Genomic DNA, 13,399 nt, shown 5'->3' on the forward strand with positions numbered 1-13,399 from the left:
TTGTTGCACATGTCCCAGGCATCCCCTCCCAAATGTAGCCTGAATCCTGCTGGGTGCTCTAGTAATTGTAGCGAGGACTTTGACAGAGCCTGTAAAGTGTGTAACCTCCAACAAGTGGAGATGTGTCCGTCAGTGCTGCCAGAAGGAGATGAATGGCTGCTAGGTTTGATCAGTTGTGCAGACCTCTTATAAATCTTACTATGTTTGAGACTTGATCTCTTTTGTCAGACTTAATTGAAATTGGCCAACAAATGTGGGAGAGATTAGGGAGGCAGATGCATGATGTGAGCTTAAGAAAATGGATAAAAATCCTGTAAAAAAACGGTATGGGTTTCTCTTCTAGTTAAGAAGGAAAATTTCTATCTTTTTGTCTGCTTTTCATTTTAATGGGAAGTAAGCAGTGTTGGCATCTTATTTTTTTGTTATGCTTATTATTTTTAGAGAGTGTGGGTACACTTTTGAGAAGCTACTGGTCATAAAGGCGTTTTCAGTGAATCAGTCTCTTATGTGGAAAAAACCCCACCCAAAAAGTGACATTGCATGTAGCTATAAATGAAACTGATGTCTCTTATCCCCGAGTCTGCAGGCAAACCTTATAAGCTGTCATTAGTTAAGCACCTGTGTTGTGGAATATTACTATATACCTATATTTGCATTATTTTTTTTATTATGTGTCATATTGCAGAGAAAGCAAAAGTTTCAGGCCTGAAGAGCTGGAGAGCTAAATGTTGCATGGAGGTGGGTTTCCAGGGCACAAAGCAGATGTGTGATCTGTAGAGGAGGAGATTCTCTTTTAAATGAAGATACGAGTTTTTAAGATTATAAATGTGTTTTTACTAAAAGCATTGCTGCTTCAGCTCATTTCACAACCCATTTGTAATCAGTTGTTCAGACTGATGTTTGTTTTCTTGTATTAGCGTAGAATTATGATGCCAGCAGTACTGGTAATGTAAATCACAGTGTTTCAGGCTTACCACTGTGCTTGCTCATGGTGAAGTCATGACACAACTTCAGCACTTCTCTTGCACATAGGAACACAGATCTCCCTTGCTTTTTCTTTCATATGCAGAATATCTCTGATGTTTTCCCCTATTTTTGCTGGGTGATTCTGAGTAAATCTTTGCAAAGACTGAACAATAAGAAAGGAAGGCTGCCACCTGAAACAGTCACTTCTGTTTGCTTTTTAATATTGAAGTGTTGTTATTCCCTTGCTCCTTTTGCAATGACTTTTGCTTAGAGACTAGAACAAGGTGTAGGGCTGAAATCTTCTCTGTTCTGCATGATGATGCCTTGTTTGCAACGCCTCCTATTCGTCGACAAGAGATGTGTACTTAAAATGTCTTTTGAAAAATACAGGAGCTGTTGTGGCAAAAGTCAGATCCCTTCCATAAAAAGTGTCCTGAGATTAATAGTGTTTTCTACCTCTTCATGCAAAAAAAAAAAAAAAAAAAGAAAAAAATCCTGCTTGGATGTGTCTCTTAATTCATCATTCTTACACCTCAGAGGGTGATATTTGCAAAGGTTGTAAGGAAGATATAATATTTTTGGTGTAAATTTAAATTTACTCATTGCTTACGTACATAGATAAGTGCGTTTGCTTCTAAGGCAAATAAATTCTTACGATTTTCCAGCAGGAATCCTTCCTTCCTGAGTGTCTGTAGCCTAACTGGAGGGACTAGGTACTGGGAGTTTTAATAACTTACTATTTTATTTTTGTCTTATTTTTATAACTAATTGCCAGGTGTTACAGAAGAGGAGAGGGCTGCAGAACTGCAGAAAACAAAAAGTATACCACCTGTAAACAGACTGACAGTGGATATTGTGGAACTGGAAGCTCTCAGAAAGTCTGTGGAGGACTTTTTCTGCTTTTGCTATGGTGGGTGCTTTGAAGTCTTCTAAACAGCTGTTCTGGATTTCTATATTTTTATTCCAGTTGGGAGGAAAGTACTGCATGATCTTAGCCTTCCAACTATACCGCTGTTAAGGTGGTGAGTTTAACTTTTAGTAGCTGATTCTAAAACATACACATATATTGGATAGCTTTCTTCTTGATGTGTTTTGTGGGATGTGGTTTGACTTTATTGCACAGCACAGGCCATTTATTTTTCTTTCAAGAAAGCTGCTGTATCTCAGTGGGTTCCAGTGCACGTTAATGCGAGCACTACTTGGTTTCCTGTAGAGATTTGCATCTGCACCTTGCTTTCGCTCCAGTCCTCTCCAAAGTAAAAAGTTTTATAAGGGGCTTGTCCTTTTGCTAACTTGAGCGCTCTTGACCTCAAAACCATCTTTTTTTTTTTTTTTTTTTTTTTTTTCCTAGGTAAAGCTTTAGGAAAGTCAACAGTGGTGCCTGTGCCATATGAGAAGATTCAGAGGGACCAGTCTGCTGTGGTAGTGCAGGGCCTGCCCGAAGGACTTGCATTTAAACATCCAGCAAATTACGATGTTTCAACCCTGAAGTGGATTTTGGAAAACAAGTCAGGGATCTCATTTACCATCAAAAGGTTATTTGCTCTGTCTTGTGCTGGTCTGTCCACTTTGGTTTTGTACTTAAATTAAGTCCAATTAATTTTAATTTTTAATTAAATACATTGCAGCCTGTTTTTCTTAAACAGGACTGCTCTCTCTTTAGTGTTACGCTACCAAGTAGGTCATGATGTGTTTGCTAAAGCTATGGGTTTTTCTTTCTATATTTCCACACAGGCCTTTCCTAGAGCCAAAGAAACACCTAGGTAAGTTACTACTTACTCAGACTAAACAGAAACAGATCAGAATTTTAGATAGCAATATAGATACAAGATTTGGTCATGTGGATAAAGTGGCAAACTGTGCAGAAATTCCTAGACTGCGAGTTGCCTTACTTATGGAACTATAACCTTTTCCTTTATGTGTTCTGCCATGAGCAACTAATTAGAGATAAAATTTGTTCTATTGCATCCTCCTCCTTTTACTGAATTTAAATTTAATGTGAATTGGATAGTATCCTAGGGAAAGGAGAAGTGAACTGATGAAGGACTGCATTGCATTTTTAGAAGATGCTAAGACTTCGCAGTGCTCTGTGTTCCAATACATAGCTGATTTGGGCATTTATATCTCATTTTAAAAATTGATTTAATCTTCTGAAGTGGCTAGGTGTTGTAGTTCCTATGAAAGCTTCTATGCATTAAAAAAATCTGAGCTAGAGTGAGTTTTAAAAAACTCCACAAAGATTCACTTCTAGCTTAGAAGAAATCCCTTCTACTGTTCCTTTCTTGGGATCATGTTGCTTTACTTGAAAATTCATATATGTGAGGATTTGTTTTATGAAGAGGATGAAGCAATCTCTATAGGAATGTAGACAAAAAAGAAAAGTTTCACTTTCTCAGGTCAAACAGCCAGAAGTCGATGCTGGATTAATAAAATTAGAAATGTGTTGCCTGTGCCCAGTAAGAAGACTAGAGAGTGGGAAATTACAGAGATTCTGGTAATAATATATTTGTATTGAAAATGCAAGTCAGGTTTTCAGTGTGGTAAATGACATTCTAAAAACATAATTTATTTGTTTCTAGCTGTAATTTAGGACTAAGCTGAATCTCTGTAAAACTATCCATTTTCTTTTAGCAGAGTTTAGGTGAAAGACTTGTTTACCTTTGTTTCCCAAGATTTTCACTTACCATCATGAAAGAGAGCAGTGAAAAGCATGGTGAAATGCACATTTGAAGTAATTTTATATTCATGTTGCTTTATACATTAATGAAGCAGTTTAATGAGATCTTTCCCTCATATCTGTGAATACAGAAATTATGCACATATGCTTGTAAAATGTGAACAGGTTTTTGCTTCATGAAATCAATGTTACATTTTCAATTTGTATTTAAGGTAAACGGAGTACGGGAAATTCAAAGATTGTCTTTTAACTTTCAGGGGCTCATATGACAGATCCTTCACATTCAATTATACCTCCAGGTGGAAGGTGAATTTAAAATAATGTAGTATTTTTGTATCAACTATGTATTTTCATATAGTTTATCTTTCTCTTAATGTGCTTTTTCTGTCCAGCTGACCTTTGGATAACTTTTGCTTGCCTGGGATTATAAAAAGCATGAAGCTGAATTTTCTCTTTCTTTTGACCATTATTTGTGGGGAAACTGTTATGAATTAAACAGATGGCAAAGTTTCCCCTTGGTTTAATTAGCCCAATGAGTGTTCTTAATTCACAGTCTGTCAGTCAGGGATAAGTTTGTCATGTTTTATGATACGGCAGCAATGGGGAACAGATGTAATGTTGCTTCCTTCCCCCTCCTCAATTAAAAAAACTAAAATAAATTGTTTTGTTAGTAAATGAAGAGATTATATCTGGAATAAATAAAAAATTGGTTAATGTGAAAACAGGGATCAGTTTTCTGTGCTTCCGAGTTTGCTTCTCATTAAATGGTAAAAATGCTTTGAATATTGTATATGTCCTGAAAATGTAGGGATAGGAGATTCCTGGCAATTCCCTTGAGATAAATCAGATAAGCCAAGATGCAGGGCTTTTTACTTTTATGTTCCTAGTTGGAAAAAAAGTACTGGGAGATTGACATTATAAAAAACAATTATCACATTTCTGGAAAGTTCCTCAAGCTTTACAGGCTGTCAAGTAAAATCAATGTGCTTGATTTGTTTCTTTTTGTAGTTGTCCTCCTATTCAAGTGAAAACGGAACCGAACGAGGATTCTGGTATGTTCAAAATTTTGCCCTTATTTGGAAAAAAATGGTCCATTTCTGTTCAGAAGGCTGAATTTAAACAAAGATAGGAAGCTCCAAGAAAAAAGCAGCAAAAAGCCATCCTTTTTGAGAAGAAAAACTTTTTATTTCCTTAAAATTGTCCACTTTTCAATTGGATTTTTTATCAAGTATTGAATCTTAGCCAAATGTTTCCATTTCTAGAAGGAGGAGATTTGTAAAATTTTGTACACTGAAGTAATTTATGTTTGTAAGTATTTTAGTTTTAAGTGCAGAAGATCATCCTTTGGGTTTTATTTTCTTCTAATTCAAGATCACTTTGTCCCTAATGGGGAGCGAAAAACACTTTATTTGTTAATATTACTAAAATATTGAAAATGACAGAATGACAATTTTCTAGCTAAAATGGAAATAAATAAATAATAAATAGCAAAAGGCATTATTTGTTGTTTAAAAAAAATGCCCAAGCATTCCTAAGTTCCCCTGCAGGTAGGACATGATCCTGCAAGGCACTGTGATCTGCAGCAGAGCAATGCTTAAGTGTATGCTTTGAGGTAAAGGCATGAATAATCCCATTAAAGCCAATGAGGTGACAGGTGTGCTTAGAGATAAGCTGGTGATTTTCCCTTTTGTTGGGTTGGGCTACACTGCTCAGCATTTTGTATAAGAATTAAGTTTTTATATTTAGTCTAGTTTTTTGCTCTAGTTCTTTGTGCTTCGCAACTTTAAACTTGTGGCTTGGGAACCCTGCATGGTTCACATTTAGCTTAATGTGTGTGAAGAGTTAACTTGAGCTTTGCATCAAGTCAGTCCTAGACTCTTTCCAGTGCTGCTTTCTAGGCATTTTAAGTAAGTCTCCTTTTGTTGGCATGGTTTGAAAACATTTTAGGGAATGCTGTGAAGGCTTATGGAGGGGATATTTCACTTGAAGGAAGCCAAGAGCAGTTGAGGACCTTTGGTGTTGCTCCATCAGCAGCACAGTTTGATGCAGACTGTATCTGAACTTGGCTGTACAGAGGAGTGAGCAGCAGTAGGTCTAGAAGTACTTTCAGCACAATGAGTGATAAAATAATTTTCTTCTTTTCTTTTTTTTTTGGGGCTGTGGTAATGGGCACAAAGGAAGGAGGCCATTTTTTAAATTCTTAAGATCCAAGGTATCATTTTTAAGGATGTCTAGTTTGTAGGGAGGCGTTTAATCCTGAATCCCTTCTGGTGGTGACCAAATTGAAACATAAGAAACTAGCAGGTTGTTTTAGCTCAACAGTTGCTTAGTGTCTCAGCACCTGAAAATCCTTCTTTTTTTTCTTTTTTTGAATAGAGTCCAGTTAGGATCTTGGTGGGTGTTTTGGGTTTGGTTGTTTTTTTTTTTTAAGAATCTGGTTATTAGTTTCTATTTTTGATTCCTTTGTTGCTTCTACAGGAGTTGCTTTGGAAATGGCAACAGTAACAGTGAAGGAGGAATCAGATGATCCTGACTATTATCAATATAATATTCCAGGTAATGATACTAACTTTCATATGTGTTTACCTCATGAAAGGGTTGATTGCTTAAGTGTTGCTCTCTCTGTGCTCTCTCTTTTTACTTATTCTTGGTCATTAAATGTGCAATTATTTAGCTCTGATACAGTATTTCCATGGTGGCTATCATTTATTCTGAAGAACACCAAAAGAGCAAAAGTACAACTTCAGCATACCCATATGTGTGTGTTTTGGCTGAAGGAGAAATTCTGGGAGTCTTGAACTGCTTGGGTTTTTTTCTGAGGGTCTGTTATTCCACTCTAATTCCAGTGACCTCTTTAAACGGGAAATAAACCATAATAATGATGCTGTCTAGAGCACATCTTTTCTTTAGTTTAAAGTTTCAGTAACTTTTATAGTGTATCAATCACTTTTCCTGTATGGAATGACCAATATGTGTCAAAATTGTATTGAAAGTTTATTTATATAGACAAAGCGTAACAACATTCCTGAGGTCCATGACTCGGGCTCTGTGTATGTTTTAAGGTATGTCTCAGTGGGTTTGCCTCATCGCTACATATCCAGTTAATACTGCAAGTTAACCTCAACTTGGAGTGGAAGAAAAGAAATCATTATTTCTGTAGGTTGAAATGAACAGTAATTAAGAAGTTATGTTTATAAATGGCAATATAAAATAACTAGAACCCTAAATTTATTATTTCAGCCTGTTTGCATTTATCGTTAGGTTAATTGAGCAATACAGAGGAACACAGGCAAGCTGACACGCATCTCTGAAGGATAGCTGCATGTTCAACAATGAAGTGCAGAACAGCACATCCTTTCATTTTGTAATATCATATATTATTGAGATAACATTTTTGTGCATGTTTAGACACAAAGATTCTTGAGATTATTTTCTAATGTGCTTTAACTAACTACAGGATTGTAGAATCAATATTCTCGTACTGGCGTGTCTCAAGTAGTGTACGAGCACTGTTCAGAGAGATCTTAACTGTACAGCATAGCAAAATGTCACCACTCAAGTTCAGAATTGGAAAGGTGAATTCTCTGGTATTAGGATTATCTTTTCTTCATATTTGTACATTGCCTAGCCTCAGGGGATGGGGGTGGTTACAGGCATGATATAATGTAGTAAAAATAGATACTTTTTTAGAGACAACCTAATCATTGTTCCTTCCAAAGCCAAGTCCTGTCATCTTTTTGCTTTTCAGCCCCTTGTGGCTTTCCATTTCATGCATAAAAACAATGTCAGAATTTGGCCAATAGCCCAAAGTGTAATCCAATGCCGTTTGAAGAGAGTCTGTACTGAAATCGCTTCCTTACAAAATAGTAACCCATTGTACTGCAGCATGTTTGTCTGAGCTAAAAAATCCCATTTATACAATATGTTTCCATAGTGAAGTCTAAGCAATGTGGGTTTGGGGGGAGGAATTTCTGCTGTATTTTCCAGAACCCTAAATTTAAATCTTCTGATTGGTGAAGAGCACTATATATCTCTTTCAGATAAAGTGGTGCTCAATTAATAACTCCCCGTTTCTTCCCTCCCAGTGTAGTCCCTCCAAACTTGCGTTTGAAACCAGACAAAACCGAGTGTGGTGGTAGAAGTGATACGGTGCTGTGAGCTGAAAGGGATGTTACCGTGTCCGGTCATGCCGCTTTCCCCAGAGTAAAGCAGCTTCCCCTTCATTTCTTCGAGTTGCTACCGCTCAGATTCAAGCCAAAGGTTGTACAAAGTGCAGAGAGCTATAAATTCAAGAGGCATATAGGGGGTTGTGTGTGCATGATGTTGCTGTGCAGAGAAGTGAACCTTAAAAAAGTGCAGTTATCCTGAGGTGTGTTCCTGAGGAATGACGCAAGTCTGCCCAAGCATTGCCTTTGTAGAGACGTGCTACAAAATAAAGAAAATGGCTAGGGTCATAGTTCTTACTAAAAATACCCTACAGCAAAAGCTGGGCTTATCGATTTATGAGAAGAAACAACTTAACTGTTAGAGAACAGCAATGTGCCTGGGGCTTCCTGGAGAAAACGATTTACTGGTGAAATTTCATGGTTATTGTTTTTCTCTGAGTGTTTGCTTCCTCTCACAAATCTGTAATGCTGACCAAAGTGCTGTGTGCAAAATTCTCCTGTTAATCAAACAGGGGAAAAATTATACCTGTAGGTGGACGTTCTTTTCATCTCTTGTTATCTCATAGAATGTTGCAGTGTTTGGATGTTGCCATGAGTTAATACTGTATTACTAAATTTAGAAATGTTTTAGGAGTACACAGTGAGAAGACTGGGAAATAGGGACTTTAGCCATCAAAAACTTCATGTGTGTGTTTTGACAGAGTATTAGAGGCAATTTTCCATCAGTGGGCACTAGTAGTATGGCAGTGGGTGGGTTTTTTCCAGTATCCTGGACAAATGTGAAGGTCACTGCAGTGTTAAATGCTTTGGGTGATATCAAAGACAACCTGTTCTGGAAGAAAGGTCCAGATTTTGACTATTGACTAAATGAGGAAGAGGACTGAGCAGAGACCTGCAGAACTAAATAATGCATACTGGAGCATTCCAGCTATCATATTTGATATTCCTGCATACACCTTACCTATAAGTACCAGTTATTAAGGCTCTTACGAAAAGAAATGTTAGTTAAAATGCTGTTTCTTAGTTTAGTGGTTGAAATGTGGTTTAGTCCTTGAACTGTGGTTTGTACTTTTAGATTAAGCATATTACTATGCTGTGGGAATATTTCCATGGCTGTTGCAGAGAGTCCAGCATTCATTTCTGCCAGAGCTCCAAACCAGCTGAGTATGTGCAAGGCCTGATCCTAAAGCCAAGTAGCAGAGCATGTGTTCTGTACTGTGTTGATGCAAATACATCTTTGTGCCTGTAAATCCTCCTAGCTTCTATACCAGCTTCCTTGCAGTTGAGGGACTGTTCAGCTGATGCATAAATGTATTGGACAGTAACAGATAGGTATCTTGGCTTCTTAATAGAAGGCTGTCCACAAGACCCAGGCTATCTTGATGGCTTTTGATGGAAAAAAGGAGATCAAAATATCAGTGCCAGAGTGAGAACAGCTCTGAATGAATTAACAGAATAGAATTAAGAGCTATACTTTTTTTTTTTTTTTGAATTTACAAAGAAGCAGGAATACATGAAGAAAATTTCTTGAGGATATGTCCCACCTCCAATCCTCTTCATCAGCACACAGTAAAGCAAGCTTTTTGGAGACATAGCCCATGCAGAACTGAGTAATTTGCTGACTAAGGATCAAATATTTCCTGAAAGAGGCATGTTATCTTGTCAATTTTGTGGATGCAAGTCTTCAGTTACCACTGATGCCTTGAAGTTAAAACCAAGAGAACGGAAAGCAGAAGGAAAAAGCTGTAAGCAGTGCGTCCTGTGAATTGGCTGGTTCAGCTTACAAGCTGTTGTCTAATGAACTGACTGGTTTAGCTTATAAACCACTCAGAAGTGAGTAAAAACTGCCTAACATCTTTTCTCTTTAAAACACCATGTGGTTGAACAGTGCTATCAGTTTTGGAATTTCTGGAAATGTTAGCAAGGCAGTTAAAATACAGGACATTTATCCAAAACCAAATGAGATTGAAAATATTTTCTGCTGGAAAAAAAGCCCCAAATGGGAATGTAAACTGTGTTTTTATTCTCACTCTGGAACGCTGAAAGTCATGAATGTCTTTTAGTATGTCTCTAACAACAAAATATTTGTCCTTTGGCAATCTCCCAGAATACTAGAAGTAACGTCCATTTTAATGGGGCTAAAACTGTAAAGCTAGGCTGGCAGAACTCTAACCGCCATAATGTAAGACTTAGTGTGTAGATAGTATCTCAAACCAAGAAATTGCAGAGAATATATCGAGAAAACAAGAAAGCACAATGTTGTGCTTCCTAAAGGCATTCTGATATTACCCTGGTAATTACATATTGTTCACGTTGCTACCATCTGTGTAGCGAAAAAAAGACCAGAAAAGTGAGCATTGCTGATGATGCTGACCCATGAGATGATAAATCCATTCCTTCTGCCAAGTGGCACAAGTTTGTCTGTGTAGTGTTAGGACATAATCCATTAGAAACTGAGGCTGAGAGATTTGATCTCAGTGTAAGTAAATGGTTTGCTGGTGCGTAAGCAGAAGGAATAGCTGTGACTGTCGGGGGAATGACATCTACTCTTGTTTTTAAAGGAATTGTTAGAATGCGAAAAATTACATATTTGTAACAGGCATTACAGAATTTTATGATTTATGGCAACAGCCATCTTTAACAAAGGTTTCACTTCAATGCAGAACCCCAGCCCAAGTACAAGATTTAGGTGCAGTGGTCTGTTAGGTATTTATCTGCTCATGAAAGACCAAATTTTAGTCTGAGTGTTACAGAATTTCTAAGTGTCTGTGTTGCATAGCAGAGTTGGCTCTTAGCTGAAGAGCATACTTGGTGCTTTTTCTGATACAAGGTGATATTGCTTAGCTCTGCCTACAAATCTTAAGTTCAGACTCCAAGACTTAATCATACTGCAAGATTTTACTTCTAATGTGTCCTGTGGTTTTAGTAATTAAATCTCCCACCTTTGTGTCCATCATTCCTCCTGCATCCTACCTGCTGCAGTGGAATTAAGTTCTTCTATCTTGAGTTTTCTTCTTTTTTTCTTTTTTGTGATTTCCTCATACTTCTATTCCTAGATGGAACTTCTTTTGATCTGGTTACCACTGTACTTGGTTTTTGCTCTTCTTAGTTATGTGATGTGTGTGTATCTGCCTGTTATGTGCATGAATGCAGTAAAGTAGAATTGTATGTGCTTTTGTTAATATCTCCTGGTGGCAGAACTTTCAGATTTCTTTTAAATTTAATTTTCTAGTCTTTACTAAATTAAGCTAGCAGAGTATATTGTTTTACACTTTTTAATTCCTGAAGCAATTTTTTCATACTGTTTTTTCTTCTGTCAAAACTTCATAATATGAAAAAAAAAAAGCTTCAGGTTTCATAAAATAATCTGGGTGGGTCACTTTTAAAAAGTCTGATGGATTTACTACATGTATATGTAGTTTTTTATTGACATTAAAGATGAAGGAATTGAATTCTCTGTGCTTAATCCCAAGGGCTGTAAGCCTAGTAAGTGTATCTTTTTAACTAGAGAAATTTTTCTTCAAGTTTGAATGTGTCAAAGACTCCTATTTTTCCTTTTTTATTGTGTGACATCATGTATTTGGCATGAAGATAATGCAATATAGAGACTACTGCAGAATATGTAGGTAAAACAATCCTGTCAGGATTTCTGAATTAAGGAGTAAACACAAAAATATGTGCTTATAATAGGATATTTGCTTATAATGGGATGCATGCTTCTGTGTCAGTGCGTTATGAATTATAATAATTGCATGTTCTGAAGAGTTCTTAGGAAATGACACTCCCATTTGGTTGCGTACACTGAATATGCTGATTTAAATAAAAGCAAATTTAGTCCACAGAGTTGTTTTCCAGCACAGCCAGGGAGGCTGTGTTCTATTCCCACATGCCCACAACAGTTGCAAATCACACTATTTGGATGAGAATTTCTTCTTGTGTGGCCTAGAGCACCACTGATGTCTCGGGCTTCTGCCTTGCTGCTTTGCCTCCCCTTGCTTTTTCCCATCTTTGGAATATGGTCTTGACTGTGCCAGTACCACTTTCTGGAGCCGTGTTTTGAACCAAGTCAGGGAGCTCCTCTGAGTTAGAGACAAATAGAAAAAAAACCCAAACACGCCCCAGCAAAGAAAAAGTGGCAGGAGCAGGTTAAAACAGCACTTATTGAAAGAAATGCATGTAAAACAAAGAAGCTTGTATAGGTTCCTCACTTGAAATCCTGTTAATTTAAAATCCCTTTGAAAATCTGAGCAATCAAACTAGGCAGAACTGTCTAAACCAAACATTGTAACCACCTAATAGTTATGTTTTTCTTTTTAAAATTTAATCCCTAAATAGTAATTTTCTTTAATAACTCACAGTATTTGATGCTGTACATGTACTTTCAGTTGACTGAAATACTCATGAAGTGTGATTGTGACAACATTCTTTTCTATCTTTTCTTACTTACTGTGTGTATGAAATAATGAGTTTGAAATATTTCACTTGCCTTATTAGTTAACAGTAGATTTTTCTGTTGTGAAGCTATTAGTATTTGTTGTTGATACACTTTTAAACATACCTCTAAATGGCCATAATTTTGGGGGGGGGGGTGGTATATGATCTTCTGCAGATTGCTTTTGCAAATGAACACAGCAATGATTTGATTTACACAGAACAATTAGTCCAAATCCTTCAGTTCCACTGAGTCCTATACATTCCTGTATGCCACACACAGGCTAGTTTTATATACCTATCTCTGTGGTATAGAATGATCTCTTGGTCAGCGTGAAGCCATTTGTGCTGCAAGCAGTTCACTCCTTTCAGTATAACTGCAGGAGTGCCAAAGTGTTAAGCAGTAGGATTTTAGGGGTGTTAATTTAATCTTTTAAGTGTCATTTGTGTGCTGCTTTCTGCAGCAGCCTTTCTAAAGCAGTCCATATATAGCCATCAAAAGAGCTGTTGTGATGAAAAGCAAACAACCTTGAAGTGTTGTAAATTATTTTAATCTTTCTGAATTTGTCTATTTAATGTAGGTAGAAATTTTAAAGTCAAAAAGGACTCCCTAGGAATACAAATTTTAACAAACAGGAAGATTTAGCTGATTAAAAATTCATTGGAAAAAGGCAGAACCATCAACATTTCATGTTTTAAAATTAGTTTATTAACACCAAAAAAATTGAAAACCTGCTGTTCTGCATGAGTCTCTGACTGTTCAGTAGTCCAAGAAATGCACACCCCTGCCATTAGCCCCTCAACTTTTTTATTCTGTTGAACTGGATGAGTAAGGATTTATGTATTCTTAATATTTCACATGGTCTTTCCTAAGTTCAACATTACAGAAAGTATGAAATTCTATATGATATATGAAGTTAAGATTTATTTGGCAGATTCCTCTATGGACTGGGAAAATGTGTTTGTTGTGAGACACAGTTTAAAAGCCATTCTCTTTGTTCCTAAGCAGGCCCTTCCGAAACATCAGAGATGGATGAAAAAATTGCTCTTGCAAAAAGTTACACAGGTAAATCTTTTGGTTGTATTTTTCTCACATCTGTTTTGGGAATTGAATGTGTGAGTTGTACTTCTCAAGGCTCTGCTTCCTTGATTTGAAGTA

The 13,399-nt window shown here is 36.8% G+C and overlaps 1 protein-coding gene across 7 annotated transcripts in view; it reads left to right on the top strand.

Moving 5' to 3' along the window:
* Window positions 1-13,399, top strand: part of GTF2I (general transcription factor IIi) — an 81,342-nt gene that overhangs the window by 24,373 nt on the left and 43,570 nt on the right. For 5 of the 7 annotated variants that reach the window (XR_008237364.1, XM_052802730.1, XM_052802734.1 and 2 more), the window contains exons 4-10: window positions 1,742-1,876; window positions 2,318-2,501; window positions 2,701-2,729; window positions 3,901-3,949; window positions 4,652-4,695; window positions 6,122-6,199; window positions 13,247-13,306. Coding sequence is in view for 6 of the 7 variants with exons in the window: in XM_052802730.1 (XP_052658690.1) it covers window positions 1,742-1,876; window positions 2,318-2,501; window positions 2,701-2,729; window positions 3,901-3,949; window positions 4,652-4,695; window positions 6,122-6,199; window positions 13,247-13,306 (579 nt within the window). In the remaining variant the exon portion in view is untranslated. The remainder of the gene's footprint in view (window positions 1-1,741; window positions 1,877-2,317; window positions 2,502-2,700; window positions 2,730-3,900; window positions 3,950-4,651; window positions 4,696-6,121; window positions 6,200-13,246; window positions 13,307-13,399) is intronic. The other 2 variants (XM_052802732.1, XM_052802733.1) reach the window with 1 other exon arrangement.

The sequence above is a fragment of the Harpia harpyja genome, chromosome 12 (assembly GCF_026419915.1).
Source record: "Harpia harpyja isolate bHarHar1 chromosome 12, bHarHar1 primary haplotype, whole genome shotgun sequence".
Classification (NCBI taxonomy): Eukaryota; Metazoa; Chordata; class Aves; order Accipitriformes; family Accipitridae; genus Harpia; species Harpia harpyja.